General features: G+C 43.0%; 1 protein-coding gene across 4 annotated transcripts in view; it reads right to left on the reverse strand.

The window, feature by feature from the left end:
* The window catches only part of MAEA (macrophage erythroblast attacher), a 111117-nt gene that overhangs the window by 67669 nt on the left and 27517 nt on the right, over positions 1-15931 (reverse strand). For all 4 annotated transcript variants that reach the window (XM_026648088.2, XM_026648087.2, XM_026648090.2 and 1 more), the window contains exon 3: positions 6426-6629. In XM_026648088.2, coding sequence (XP_026503873.2) covers positions 6426-6629 — 204 coding nt within the window. The remainder of the gene's footprint in view (positions 1-6425; positions 6630-15931) is intronic.

Genomic DNA, 15931 nt, shown 5'->3' on the forward strand with positions numbered 1-15931 from the left:
TCATGGTTTAAAGACTTCAAGGTGCAGAGAAACCTCCAGCAAGTGACCCATGCCCGATGCTGCAGAGGAAGGCAAAAACCCCCCAGGACTCTGCCAATCTGCCCTGGAGGAAAATTCCTTCCTGACCCCAAATATGGCGATCAGCTAAACCCTGAGCACGTGGGAAAGACTCACCAGCCAGACACCCAGGAAAGAATTCTCTGTAGTAACTCAGATCCCACCCCATCTAACATCCCATCACAGGCCATTGGGCATATTTACCGCTAATAGTCAAAGATCAATTAATTGCCAAAATTAGGCTATCCCATCATACCATCCCCTCCATAAACTTATCAAGCTTAGTCTTGAAGCCAGATGTGTCGTTTGCCCCCACTGCTCCCTTTGGAAGGCTGTTCCAGAACTTCACTCCTCTGATGGTTAGAAACCTTCGTCTAATTTCAAGTCTAAATGTCCTGATGGCCAGTTTATATCCATTTGCTCGTGTCCACGTTGGTACGGAGCTTAAATAATTCCTCTCCCTCCCTGGTATTTATTCCTCTGATATATTTAGAGAGAGCAATCATATCTCCCCTCAGCCTTCGTTTGGTTAGGCTAAACAAGCCAAGCTCTTTGAATCTCCTTTCATAAGACAAGTTTTCCATTCCTCGGATCATCCTAGTAGCCGTTCTCTGTACTTGTTCCAGTTTGAATTCATCCTTCTTAAACATGGGAGACCAGAACTGCACACAGTATTCCAGATGAAGTCTCACCAGTGCCTTGTATAACGGTACTAACACCTCCTTATCTCTACTGGAAATACCTCACCTGATGCATCCCAAGACCGCATTAGCTTTTTTCACGGCCATATCACATTTGCGGCTCATAGTCATCCCGTGATCAACCAATACTCCAAGGTCCTTCTCCTCCTCCGTTACTTCCAAGTGATGCGTCCCCAGCTTATAACAAAAATTCTTGTTATTAATCCCTAAATGCATGACCTTGTACTTTTCACTATTAAATTTCATCCTATTACTATTCCTCCAGTTTACAAGGTCATCCAGATCTTCCTGTATGATATCCCAGTCCTTCTCGTATTGGCAGTACCTCCCAGCTTTGTGTCATCCACACACTTTATTGGCACACTCCCACTTTTTTGCTAAGGTCAGTAATAAAAAGATTAAATAAGATTGGTCCCTAAACAGATCCTTGAGGAACTCCACTAGTAACGTCCCTGACAGTTCACCTTTCAGTATGACCCATTGTAGTCTCCCCTTTAACCAGTTCCTTATCCACCTTTCAATTTTCATATTGATCCCCATCTTTTCCAATTTAACTAATAATTCCCCGTGTGGAACCGTATCAAACGCCTTACTGAAATCGAGGTAAATTAGATCCACTGTGTTTCGTTTATCTAAAAAAAGCTGTTACCTTCTCAAAGAAGGAGATCAGGTTGGTTTGGCATGATCTACCTTTTGTAAAACCATGTTGTATTTTGTCCCAATTACCATGGACCTCAATGTCCTTAACTACTTTCTCCTTCAAATTTTTTTCTAAGACCTTGCATACTACATATGTCAAACTAAGAGGCCTGTAGTTACCCAGATCACTTCCCCTTCCCCCGCCCCTTCTTAAAAATAGGAACTATGTTAGCAATTCTCCAGTCACAGTACAACCCCTGAATTTACAGATTCATTAAAAATTCTTGCTAATGGGCTTGCAATTTCATGTGCCAGTTCCTTTAATATTCTTGGATGAAAATTATCTGGGCCCCCCCGATTTAGTCCCACTAAGCTGTTCAAGTTTGGCTTCTACCTCGGATATGGTAATATTTACCTCCATATCTTCATTCCTATTTGTCATCCTGTCATTATCCCCAAGCTTCTCATTAGCCTCATTAAAGACTAAGGCAAAGTATTTGTTTAGATATTGGGCCATGCCTAGATTATCCTTAACCTCCACTCCATCCTCAGTGTTTAGCGGTCTCACTTCTTTCTTTGTTTTCTTCTTATTTATATGGCTATAGAACCTTTTACTATTGGTTTTAATTCCCTTTGCAAGGTCCAACTTTACATGGTTTTTGGCCTGTCTCACTTTATTCCTACATCTTCTGACCTCAATAAGGTAGCTTTTCTTGCTGATCCCCCCCATCTTCCACTCCTTGTAGGCTTTCTGCTTTTTCTTAATCACCTCTCATCCTGCTTGGTCTACAACTCCTGCCTATGAATATTTTCCCCTTTCTTGGGATGCAGGCTTCGGATAGTTTCTGCAACTTTGACTTGAAGTAATTCCAGGCCTCCTCTGCCTTTAGATCCACAAGTTCTTCAGTCCAATCCACTTCCCTAACTAATTTCCTTAATTCTTTAAAGTTAGCCCTTTTGAAATAAAAAACCCTAGTCACTGATCTATTTTTGTTTATCCTTCCATTTAGTTTGAACTGAATTAGCTCATGATCGCTCGAACCAAGGTTGTCCCCTACAACTATGAGGTCTTCTTCTATGAGGTCTTCACTACTAACCAAATCTAAAATGGCATCCCCTCTTGTTAGTTCAGCAACTACTTGGTGAAGGAATCCATCAGCTATTGCATCCAGGAAAATCTGAGCCCCTATTATGATTACTACTAGCACTTGTCCTCCAGTCTATATCTGGGAAGTTAAAGTCTCCCATGATCACACAATTCCCATTAGTATTTACTTCATTAAAAACATTGAAGAGGGTTACCCCTCCTTGGATTTGGGTACCAAGAAGTATCAGGAGTAGAAGCTGTGACCCTGGTGTTCCGGTGGAATCTCCACCACTGCTCTCAAAGCAGAAAACGGACCTGCTTGAGGAGCAATATCTCATCAGAGGGGCAGGAAGGGAAGATGAGGAGGAGGTGTGGAGAGGAACTAGATGGCATAACTGGACTTGATGGTGCTTAGGACCCAGCCGTTGATGGTGATTGAGCCCAAGCATTGTGAAAGCAGGCCAGCCTGTCCCAGGGGGGAGGGAAGAAGAGAAGATGGGGAGGGAGGAGCAATGACTAGAACAGTGCTCTGGACCAAGGAGTTAAAACGGGTGCTTGGAAAACACTGGGGCAGGAAGTGTGGAATGGTCGAACCCCGAGCCCATCTACTTCCTCTCTCTGGGATGGTGCTTCCGGTGAAGGTTCTGAGCCACTTGAGTCTGTTTCTTAAATGATCTGCAGACTGCACAATGCTCCTTGATGTTGGCCTTGCCAAGACAGAGGAAGCACTGTGAGGGGGGACTGCTGTTGGGGATCACTCCCCCACATGAAGGACAATGCTTAAACCCCGGTGAGGGCACCACCGAGGGGGAAACATTACTACAACTGACACTACTCTAACACTAAGGTTACTAACAACTATACACAAAAGAGAAAAAACTAACTTAGTTGAGAGGTTGAGAACACACAGAGCTCGCACTCCAGTTATGGGTGGTGAGAAGGAACTGAGGGAGGGTCAGGTGCACTCTCTCATGTAGTCAGGGAAGAGCAACAGAAGTGGAGGGGAGAGGGGGGCTAAAGCCAGAGTAGGGGCTATAGCCATGATGTGCGAGCACCGCCCCTCTATGGGTACTACTAGGCAAATTTCTCTGGCTCCGAACTGCTGGGCATGCACAACCATAAATGGAATATGTGGCTGCAACTACTTGAGGAAGAACTTGAGCAGTCTACCCTCCTTTGTCTAAAATGGTTTCTCATCCTCAAAGACTTTTTATTAATTAATGGAGATATCCCATCTCCTAGAACTGGAAGGGACCTTGAAAGGTCATCAAGTCCAGCCCCCTGCCTTCTCTAGCAGGACCAAGTACTGATCCTTAAGTGGCCCCCTCAAGGATTGAACTCACAACCCTGGGTTTAGCAGGCCAATGCTCAAACCACTGAGCTTTTCCTCCCTCCTTTCTGCAAAGCTTGCTGATTTTCAGTCAAAGCATGATCCAGATTGCTCCATGAATCATCCCCATCTGCCAAGGGTGTTCCTCAGTGAAGTAGGTAACAAAAAGTCCTTTTGCTTTTACTTATATTTTCTCCAAACTCATTGTTTTGATCCTAGACACAAGACAACTCGCCCTGTGGTTTTAGTCTCCAGTGTCTTCCCACGCTGATCTCACATCCCTCTGTCAACCAGGCTTTTCCTGTTGACTTACATGAAAATGCAGCTCCCATTGTGTTTTGGATTTTTCGAAGCTTGATTTACATCAGAGACCTAGACAGACAGGTAAATCAACATTCCTTTGTCTAGGACAAACTTGTTGATCAACCCTGCCTTGTTATAGGATTTAAAACATATTTTTAGTACATGCATACAACTTCTTAATTATCATCCATACACACATCACAGAACATTTACAATAACCAGTGAAATATACGCTATCATTTGACACCTCATACAACCTTCTTTACAGGCAAATACTACAACAGCAATATGTTAGGTCTGATAGGAGTTGCTGTTGAAGGCAATGAACCCTTTGCCAGTTGGCATTGTGGGTCTTAGGGTCACCGACTTTTTTGTTCATTCTACTCAAACTACTAAGTTTTTCTTCAATAGTTAAATGATTCAGACATTAGGTAATTAAAAGTGTTTAGAACTGAAGGCAGCAGTCAGGTGCTGATGAACTCAAATATTTTAATCCAAAAATAGTTTTCACATTTGCTAACAGTTATCTATGCAGCAGATGGAAGTGAAAAGTCATGAGGCATCACAAAAAAGTATTCTGCTTACTCCTGCAATGCATTAGAGAACAGTCCCACTCTAGCCATCCTCACTTCAAAACCAATGTTATGCTTTTTCAGTTTAATTAATGCTCAACAGGAGCTGCTACAGAAGGGAAGTAATCTCCTTAACCTCTTTACTGCTGTCTAGTTACATCTCGTACATACAGAGGCATGATGATGCAGCAGAAGACTTACAGCTCCTGTTCCAATGGAGGAAAACCTCCTTTCTGTCAGCAGAGGACCAACGGGATTGCAGATCATGCAGTTGCAGCTACATGATACAAGAACAATAGTACTTTATTTTTGAGGCTTCTTCTTGTTACATGGCCCTTCTTAACCAAGGACAAAGACCTCATGAGCGAAGAGATGCCTATGAACATTAGATAAGATTCTTCTACTCATTTTTCACTTCCTTATTTCTCCATCTCCCCCCCTTCATTTTCATATTTATTGAAGACATTGCAGGCCGAACAAGATCAGATTGGTTGAAACAGCCATGGAACTAAGAAATTGGTTGGAGTCAGAAGCAAACAAACAACTACATTAATGCTGTAGCTTTTGGTATGGCTAGCAACTAAGTTCCCCCTTTTTGAACTGTGTCGTTTAAAAATATTCCATCCCCTCCAAAATAAAACAAAACCAGAAAACCACACCTGCTGCTAAAACTACCACCACCACCTTCTTCCTCAGAAATACGTTTTTAAACAGTAACAGTCACTGTCCTTCTAGTGTCAGAAGTGCCAATATAGCTTAGAGTACTGAGCCAGGGCACTTCTTAGTCACAATGGCATTTACCCCCACAGCTCAGCAAGACAAAAATAAGTCAGTTTCTAAGGAGAAAGACTCCAAATTCTCATAGCAACCAGCTTCTTCCTAAAATATTAATTTCATTTTCCTCTGAGTTGCAGTTGCTGGTGGAGCACAAAAGCCTCCCAGGATCCAGTATAACTCAGCACCTTGCATACATAAGCCATGCAAAGGAACATGAAGCGTATAAACCCTGAAATGTTGTTGGGCAACATGATTCAGCAACTTTATGGAAACTTGTAAGTAGGAGGAAGGCAACACATAAAATAAAGTGAAAGATGACCAGAGAATATAAATAAAATGCACAAAATTGCTGCTTTGGAGCAAAACCATAAACCAGGGGAAGGAAGACACTCTGACTACAAAACCTTGAGACAACTATTAAATGAATTATTCCAAAGTATTTTATAATCCAAAGTGCCCCAAAAGATGTTTAATAGTAGTATAGTACAATAGAACTCTAGATAGCGTATGTTATTGTGATCAGCCTGATCACCTCACAAATCGTGAAGGTATGGCTGGACAGATGGAAAGCTCCACTAACTGCTTAATCAGCAGTCTGACATTCTTTAATAAAAATGTAACAGCACATTTGAGGACATTGGGGGGGGGGGGGGGAAGAGGGGAAGGGAGCCTTGGTCTAGGAATTAATTTAATTTTATAACCAACACTATGACTCCAATTCTAATTTCTATTTAACACACAAACATGCAAACCTATACTGAGCGAACAGACTCTAGAGAATTGGTTTAGAGACTAATTTAACTGAAATATTGAGAATTCAGGCATACTCTAGTACACAAAATAGCTAGCATATCAACTGCTGTGTTTCCACTAATCTCTCTTTAATACAAACTGACACTCAGATACCATAATGATTAGCACAATATAAGAATCTATATAGAACAGAAGTTGGTACCAACCTCAATACCACTCTGCCTGGCTAGTTTTACAGCTGTATTGTAGTAGCCACAGCGCAAGAGATGTTCCACCATCATGCGATCCATACGTTTTTTCTTCCACATGTTTGCAGCAGCTGGTTGGTCACTGCTATGTTCTTTAAGGTGCTCAATCCTGCGTTTACAAAGTTTTGCGCTCTCATCTTCAGCCTGGATCGATTCAACTGCCTAAATTTAAGAAAGAATTATCCAATTAAAAATTAAACCAATTTCAGCTGCAGTGAATAGTGACTTTTAAAGCAATATATAACCTTTACTATACAATATGTAGAATGTGTACGAATCCAACAAACAAGATTACACATTGCCCAGAACAAAACAAACAAAAAATCCATATAGTAGCCTATGAGTTACAAAAGGTTATTTTACTAAGAATTTTTTACCAGTTCAGTTGTATTTTTCTACTTATGTACAGGAAATTTCAAAGTCTGGCCCAGCCTCATTGAGACTTTTAGGTGCTACTGCTGTATAAATCTTTCTAAATTGTTGACCTGAATTTATAGGGCTAATTTATTACGGCTTGCCAATGATCTGACCAGAAGATACTTAGATTCTTGTCCCAAATTCAGGCTACAAAATCAGAGAACATGGGGAGTTCAATGTCTTGTATGGACTCTTGGGATGTGTGGCAAGGACACTCACGCTGAGAACAAAACCAAATTTTCAAGATCTTTATTAAAATAAATGAGAGAGTAATCAAAGCTATAAACCACAGAGCCCCAAAGAAGTAATACAGTTATATAGTCCCTGGTGGGAACATCCCGTTTCTAAAAGGCTACTTAAACTAGCATACTCATACACCCTTCCTTGGAAACCTGATAGTGGGAGACAGAGGATGAGCCTCGTCTCTGGAATGCTTAATGAGTTCAATAGTCCAGGCTCCTCAATCCCAAGCTGGTAGAGATCAGGTTCGAGTGTTGAGTAGTTGAGCTATATTGCAGAAGCTGAGCGGATAGCTTAACAGAAGATAACAAAGAAGGAGCGACCCCTCCGCATGGTGGTTTGCCCTCTTATAGAGTCCTGGCACTGTCCTGAATATTCATATTAATACCCAACCCTCCATGCCCAAATCTTATTTCCCCACCCACATAAATCTTCAGGTACACTTACTCTATAGGCTAGCATATTCTGACATGTTAATATCATATTCATACATATTAATATTGATTATCTCATCCTCGAAACCGTTACCTTTGGCCTACATCATTACTTCCACGTTCTGTGGTCTACCTTGTGGTTACTGGTATGTTCCAGAATTTTGCTAAACACATTCAGTTCTCCATTCAGTTCCCCAAAGTCAAAAGGGATAACCGGTAGGCCAGCGGTTCTCAAACTGTGGGTCAGGATCCCAAACTGGGTCATGACCCCATTTTAATGGGGTTGCCAGGGCTGGCTTAGACTTACAGGGGCTCGGGGCCAAAGCCCAAGCCCGAGGGAGTCAGCCCGGGGTGGAGGGGCTCAGGTTACAGGCCCCCTGGCTGGGGCTGAAGCCTTTGGACTTCAGCTTGATCCCTTCCCTGCCTGGGGCAGTGGAACTCGGGCTTTGGCTCCCCCACCCAGGGTAGTGGCACTTTGGTGGGCTCAGGCTTCAGTCTCCCCTCGTGGTGTTGTGTAGTAATTTTTGTTATCAGAAGGGGGTTGCGGTGCAATGAAGTTTGAGAACCCCTGTGGTAGGCCATTTATCTATGCCAAAGGTTATAAACACTTATGCTACTTTGCTCTAGCTAATCATACAGGATACAGGCCTGTAGGTTCCTTGCATTACAGCCAAGTATAATGAAGTAATGTGTACTGGAATTATTCAATACAAAACATAAACCAAGAAAATAATATAATCAAACCAATAAAGAAAAACAGATTATATACTATAGCAAGCTAGCCCCATGGGCTACAAAATGGAAGAAACATAAATGTGACCACTTTAGTAGCATGTCTTACTATGCATACCCCCCCACCCCCGCATCCTCCCCGTAAGTCCCATACAAGTTTGTTGACAATGGATCTCAACAGTTGAAACCCACTGGTCTTGCATCTGCCCTCATTTCCCCCTCCCCATGGAGCTATGCTACTCTTCAGGGGACTACTGCACAGCAACCTGTACAGCCTCTCCATTTTTGCTTTCTTTTGTTGTCTTACAGCAGTGGAGCTATGTATTGGGATTTGCACTAATGGACTTAGAGAGGATTTGGCCCTCACAGCATCTTTCAATCAAGGATCTCAAATCAGTTTACAGTCAAGTCTCAGCATCTTTGTTAAATCACTAGGAATTATCTTTATTCTACAACACTTTTAAAGATTTTCTGCAGATTGTGTCCTGCCTCCAGTGCTCCTGACAACATGGGTTTACTGCTGGAACTTTTACTTACTAGTTTTACCTTAAGCAAGCCAGGATGACAAGTTTTTCCCAGCCACTCTTACAGAATGCCTAGCTCAGAGAGTCAGCACAATGAACCCCTCTTCCACAACAATACTATTTTTACCACATAATCACACTCTTTTCTCCCCCCACCCTATCACAATTAGAAAGCTGATTAATCATGCTGCACGTTTCACTTAGCACTTAAGTACAGCCACATTTGCAACTTGAGGCTAGGTACTTGTGACTGCTGCACATTACACCAGTAGCCAATTCAGATTCCACAAAATAAGTCAATGTGCACAACCCACTGAAAGCAGTCAACAGCAGTTTTATTTACTATGATGTGTTATAATTCAATATCTCATTACTAAGAATGGGAAAGCAGCAGATGCACTGGTTTAAACTCTCCAGTCTCTCTCTCCTAAAGGCCCCAGTTAAAGAGAGGAGTTTCATGCTCTCAAATGGAAATCCACTAGAATTCACAGACTATTCATGGGAAGGTCAGTTTTGGAACGCCTGGTCTTGGGCCCCAATTGTAGGGCATTAACAGAGCCACTAAGAAAACTTCTCTAGTTCTTGTCCACACTAAGCCTGGCTCTAGTTCGACCTGTTATATCAATCCAAACTTTAAAAATCCTCATTACTCCTTAAGAGAAAATGGTTCACTGTAACAGAGGTAACTCCAACTCACTAGTGTGTTTCATTTTTACTGCAGAATTTTTCAGTGTAGGGGCCAAGACAATTTAAAAAAATCCAACAAAAAACTCAAACAGACTCTTGGTAAATAAGTTGTGAGCATTTCCTATTCAGCAAAGGAGGTTGTTTGTCATTTAAAAAAAAAAAAAAAAAAAAATGGCTTGACATTAAATTTCTGAAGAGGAAATGGATCTGAAAAAACAAGATTACCTATACGACTCACCTGAAAAGATGTATGCATCTCCTTGGTTGAATTTACTTTGGAACCAGAGCTGCTGCCACTCTGATCCCCTTGTCAGGACAGTTAGGAGAGGACACAGATACTTTCCTGGGTGCCTCTGCTGCAATTTTGTTGAAGAGATGAGTTTAGGGAGTCACTGATGGGAAGCGTGGTCAGCTGGTTAAAGGAGTAGGCAGGGGAGAAATGCAGGACTGGGGCTTCCCCAACAGAACCAGTGACATGAACACCAGAGATGTCCCCATAGAGACATCGAAAACGTGGACTGTTGAGAGCTAATGAAATCGGGCTAGAGGGTCCCTTACCACCATCTCAGTAGTTTACTGGGTCCTTGCCTGAACATGTTCTTTGTCCATGGCCTTGCACCGAAAAACCAAAAGGGACCATTGTTGGAAATGCAAGTAGCAACAAGTGACAGGCTACTGCTTGCCTTGACCTTCACCATGAGTAAAATGCAGGGAAAGGAAAAGCTGAAAGGTACCATTTGTCAATTCTCTGCTAGTACTCCCTAGCTCTTGTGATGGGTTGGATCACAGAAACCCCCTTGGGGCTGCCAACTGATGTGCCAAGACTACTTCTGCCCCTGCTTTCCCTGCCAGCCTGGGACTCCAGCACCCTGTCTTGTTGAGCCAGACACTCCAGTCTGCTCCAACACAGACCCAGGGTCTGAACCACGTGCCCCAAAGTTGCAGACTTAACAGAAAGCAGCTTACAGAAGTGTTCCTGTCTTTAACACTCAGATGCCCAACTCCTAATGGGGTCTAAACCCCAAATAAATCTGTTTTACCCTGTATAAAGCTTATACAGGGTAAACTCAAATTGTTTGCCCTCTATAACACTGATAGAGAGATATGCACAGCTGTTTACCCTCCCCCCCCCCAGGTATCAATGCATACTCTGAGTTAATTAATAAGTAAAAAGTGATTTTAAGTACAGAAAGTAGGATTTAAGTGGTTCCAAGTAATAACAGACAGAACAAAGTTAATTACCAAGCAAAATAAAATAGAACACGCAAGTCTATGTCTAAGAAAACTGAATACAGATAAAAACCTCACCCAGTAAGCTTCCTTTTACAGACTAGTCTCCTTCTAGTCTGGGTCCAGCAATCACTCACACCCCCTGTAGTTACTGTCCTTTGTTCCAGTTTTTTCAGGTATCCTTGGGGGTGGAGAGGCTCTCTCTTGAGTCAGCTGAAGAAAAAATGGAGGTCTCCCCCAGGGGTTTAAGTAGACTCTCTCTTGTGGGTGGAGATCCCCTCCTCTCTCCTATGCAAAGTCCAGCTCCAAGATGGAGTTTTGGAGTCAGGTGGGCAAGTCACATGTCCATGCATGACTCCGTTTTTACAGGCAGCAGCCATTGTTTCCCTGCTACCTTGAACGTCCTAAAGAAGACTTCTTATGTGAATTGGAGCCTCCCAAGATCCATTGTCCCTTAAGTGCTTCTTGACTGGGCACTTAATTTGCACATTCCTTTCTCAAGAAGCTGAACAAATGCTTTACAAAGGCTGCTTAGAAATCAAGCAAGTATACAGCCAATATTCCTAACTTCAAGTACAAAATTGATACATGCATACAAATAGGAGAAATGTATTCAGTAGATCATGGCATATCTATGTAAAGGTTATGTAACATATAACTGGAATATGTTTTATGCCACATATCATATATACATTCATCAGAATATTCCCATGAAGCCTTATGGGGTACACCGTTACAGCTCTACACGGGTTTCTGCTAACCAGAGCAAAGGAAGTCTAGCTAGCCCTACTCCAAGCTGGTCTGAAGTGTGAGAGAGGGCTTCCCCCCACCACAAAATATAACAGAACACACTATCCAGGAAGCAGTGCAGGTTTTCCCCATATGCTTTGTCTGTCACACTGGGATCAAGCAAGGGATGCAAGAGGACATATCTGGCTGTAGTGCAGGTAGCCAGGAATTAAGTGGATTAGCCCAAAAATCTGCTCAAAAGTTGAACACAGTTCAAGCTTAACATCCAATCACACCAGAAAGTTAACTTTCATGGTTTCAGTTCTGAAGAGTTTTATATCCAAGGATCTGCAGCTCTAAGGTATCTGAAGAGGCAGAACCAAACTGGCAGGCTCTTAAGCAAACAGGATGTATCCTTGAGCTAATGATCAATATCTGAGTTCTGCCTGCAAAATAAATACCGAGCTCTCATCCATAGATGTCAAAGCACATTATGAAGAAATTAACTATTACCCCATTTTACAAACAGATAAACAGAGCCACAGGGAAGGGAAGTGAAAGCTGCAAACCAGCTGTAGATCCATTTTAGGATCTGAGAACCTTTCTTCAATGAAGAAAGAAGAGTTTACCGGTCATGCACACATCCCTCCACCGTGTTCCAGGGCTCAGCCCTTAAAACTGGGGGGAGTGAGTTCAGGGAGCACATGACGTGGTTCATGTGACTGCAGGTTGCAAGGAGGGCCTGACACAAATAGCAGCTGCAAACCCTTAGCAGTGAGACCACCAGGGAAGGACCCAGGAAGGGGCTCTTGACAGTAATAAGAAAGTGCAGTGTTCTCCCCCTTCCTAGATGTGTAAAGTGCAAAAAGGCCCTGTTAAGTGTTCTGTATTATTTTGAACCTTTCATATATTCTCTTGGTTAATAAACCTGCCCTGAGGATGTGCAATGTGACTAGAGCTCTTTGGTGTTATTCAGACTGTCCTGTCCACTGATTTATAGCAGCCTTTAGCCCACCTCAATAAGAGTTGAAGCCAGCAGTGCTATTGTTACTGAAGATAGTCAATGCTTACAGTCTTTGGGCCAGATCCTCAGCTGCCGTAAATTTACATAGCTGTATTAGAGCTGATGGAGTTACACTGGTTTACACCAGCTGAGAATCTGGCCCTTTGTGTCCAAGTTATGCCACAGTTCATTGGATGTTTTTGTTCAGGATAAAATGAGAGACTAAATCCTGTCAGACCTTGAGTCAAGGTCTGAAGTTTTAGGTGGTTTTCATTTCACCATCAGCACAAAGTGACCCTCCTGGTTCTGACAGTTCCCGCTACTGAAATAAGCAAGGCCAGGAAAGAAGATCTTCAGTATCAAGCAGAGGTTTGAGGGCAGATATATACTTAAAACGCTGCTCTGGTGCAGCTGCACCGCTTCAGTGAAGACGCTACTACGCCAATGGGGGAGCGACTCCTGTCAAAGTGTAGTTAATCCACCTCCGCAAGAAGGTGGAATTTGAGCTAGTCTTTAGTGAAGGGGCTGCTGCGGATGATACCCTGGCAGCACCCCCTTTTCTTTTATGAGGAAACTGCAGCATCTCTGTTGGTTGCAGCTGTGACAGAATGACCGGAAGAGAAAGGTGATGTCTCAGGAAGGCGCATCCCAAGATACATGTTGCTATTCCTCAGTGAAACTCCAGCCTGGCTACTGTCTGTCATATAAAAGAGAATAGTGGTCATGCTGTGATTCTTTGTAGCATGAGATATTGGGCTCTTGTCTAGCCTTGCTACTTACTCAAATTACATTCCAGATTCTTGTGTCTATTTTGTAATTAGATTTTTTGGGAAGAATGTGCTGTAAAGTTATCAGAATAAATTTACAGACAGAAAAGGCCATAGTACACATCTTTTCCTAGTGCTTTAGTCAAGGATAAAGTGTGTTCTTTTTGCATCTTCTACTACAGCTTCATCAATAGATACATAGATTCCAAGACCAGAAAGGACCATTGTGATTCATCTAGTCCAGGGGTTCTCAAACTTCATCACACCAGGACCCCCCTTCTGACAAAAAAAGACTATACACCCCCCAGGAGAGGAGACCGAAGCCTGAGCCCACCCAAGCTCTGCCACCCGAAGGGATTGGGGAAGGCGGGAGGTGCGGAGGCGGCATAGTCCTTGCTCTTGGACCCTGGGCGTTGGGGCTCGGGCTTTGGTCCCAAGCAAGTCTAATAGCAGCCCTGGCGACCCCATGCTACCCTCGTTGGGGTCCTGAGCCACAGTTTGAGAATCGCTGATCTAGTCTGACTTCCTGCGTAACACAGGCCATAGAGCTTTATAACTGACACGCTCTAATTCCTAGAGCGTGTCAGTTATAAAAATATCCAGTCTTGATTTTAAAATTGCCAGTGCACCATTTGCAAACTGAAAAACAGATGTGCAGCTGGCGCTGATGGTATCCCGCTGGAGCTGCTAAAATGCAGCTTTTGGCCTTGTAGCGGAATCACTTGTGGCCATCTTCCACCTGATGTAGAGAACTGGAACCTTTCCAACCGCCTGGAAGGACAGTATTGTAATCTCACTTTATAAGGGCAAGAGACTGTGCAGTGAACGTTAGATATAAAGAACAATCATTTTGTTGTCCATGGTAGGGAAGTTGTTTGTGCATGTTCTGCTGGCGCATTTAGAGCCCCTGTTACATTGGAAGCATCACCTCCAACAGTCAGGCTTCACAAAGAACAGGTTCATATTAGATGCCATTTTGGCCCTCTGCTTGTTGTCACAGATACATCGTGAGTTCAAGAAATATGTAGTTGATCTTAAGGCTGTGTTGGATTTAGTTGACCGAGTCATGCTATGGAAGGCCTTAAAGGGCGTAGGTGTCTCAACCACTCTGCTAGACTGGATTAGTGAGTTGCATAATGGAACCACTGCCCATGTACATCTGGGTAATTGGATGTCAGCACGTTTAAAATCAGTATCTGGTGCCAGGCAGGGCTGAGTCTTGGCCCCTGCACTCTTTTGTTGGGCAATGGATTTCATAATGCCACATTCTGTAAGATCCATAGGCATTAAGTTCGGTGATCTCTCGCCCTCAGACCTGGACTACGCGGATGCTGCTGCTGTTCTTCTAGTACAGAGCCCGAACAAGTTTCACAAGGCACTCCAGCAAATAGAGGAGCTGCCCAAAGTTAACCTCCATGTTTCATAGTCAAAGACAAAGCTTCAAAAGCTAGGATCAGGTCCACCTGCGACTCCAATCTCTTTGAATAAGGAAACAGACAAAGCAGTTTCCAGCTTTTGCTATTTGGGTTCTATACTCACCAGTTCCTTCAACTCTCATACAAAGGTTCTCCATCAGATTGGCATTGCAGTGTCTGCCATGGGTCATTTACGAGAAATAAGGACTCATCATCTCAGCACAACCGCCAAGTTCAGGATCTATTCGAGCTGTATCCTCTCCGTACTGCTGTACAGTTGCAAAACATGGACACTACATTGCTCGGATTAGGCAAAAATGGAGGCTTTCCACAGAAAATACCAATATTATATACTGGGCATTCATAATGCAGACATTTATGGTTGCTCTAGTTACAGACTAATGGGGCTATTGTCTGCAGCTGGGGTCTTATGCTTTTTGGACATGTCGCCAGAATGCCACAAGACATTCCAGTGAACACCGTTCTCTGGGTGGCTTGTAACATCTGGGATAAAATTCCACCAACCAAGATGTGGAGGCAGCCCAGAGGCAGACCCCCGCCACTATGTGGGTGCATCAAGTCTATTCCAACATTGGACTTTTGGCCCGTGAAGCCCTTGCTGCTGCACAGAAACAGACCAAAATGCGAACGATCGCTACAGCTGACTGTTCGGCTAAGAAAAAGATGAGGAGGAGGAGGAGGAGAAAAGAAGAGTGATGGAGAATCCACCATGACCTTTGGTAAATTGTTCCAACGGTTAATTACTCTCATGGCAAAAAATTTACACCTTATTTCCAGTATGTATTTGTCTAGCTTCAACTTCCAGCCATTTGGTCTTGTTATACCCTTTGTCTGCTAGACTGATTAGCCCATTATCAAATGTTTATTCCCCATGTATATAGATACAGACTAATCAAGTCATCCCTCAATATTCTCTATGTTAAGTGAAATATAGTGATAGACTCAGAGCTCAGTCTAAGGTATGTTTTCTAATCCTTTAATCATTTCTCTCAACTCTCTCCAATTTATCAACATTCTTCTAGAAGTGTGGATACCAGAATTTGACACAGTATTCCAGCAGTGATTGCATGAATGCCAAATACAGAGGAACATAGCGGGTCTACTCCTAATCAAGATTCTCCTGTTTATGCATTAAAGGACTGCTTTAACCCTTTGGCTGCAGTGTTATACTGGGAGCTCCTGTTCAGCTGATTAGCCACCAATGTCCCAAAGTTTTTTTCAGACTCACTGCTTCACAGGGTGGAGTCCCCATCCTGGAAATATGA

This window comes from Terrapene carolina, unplaced genomic scaffold, assembly GCF_002925995.2.
Source record: "Terrapene carolina triunguis isolate 2854851 unplaced genomic scaffold, T_m_triunguis-2.0 Scaffold66, whole genome shotgun sequence".
NCBI classification, from domain to species: domain Eukaryota; kingdom Metazoa; phylum Chordata; order Testudines; family Emydidae; genus Terrapene; species Terrapene triunguis.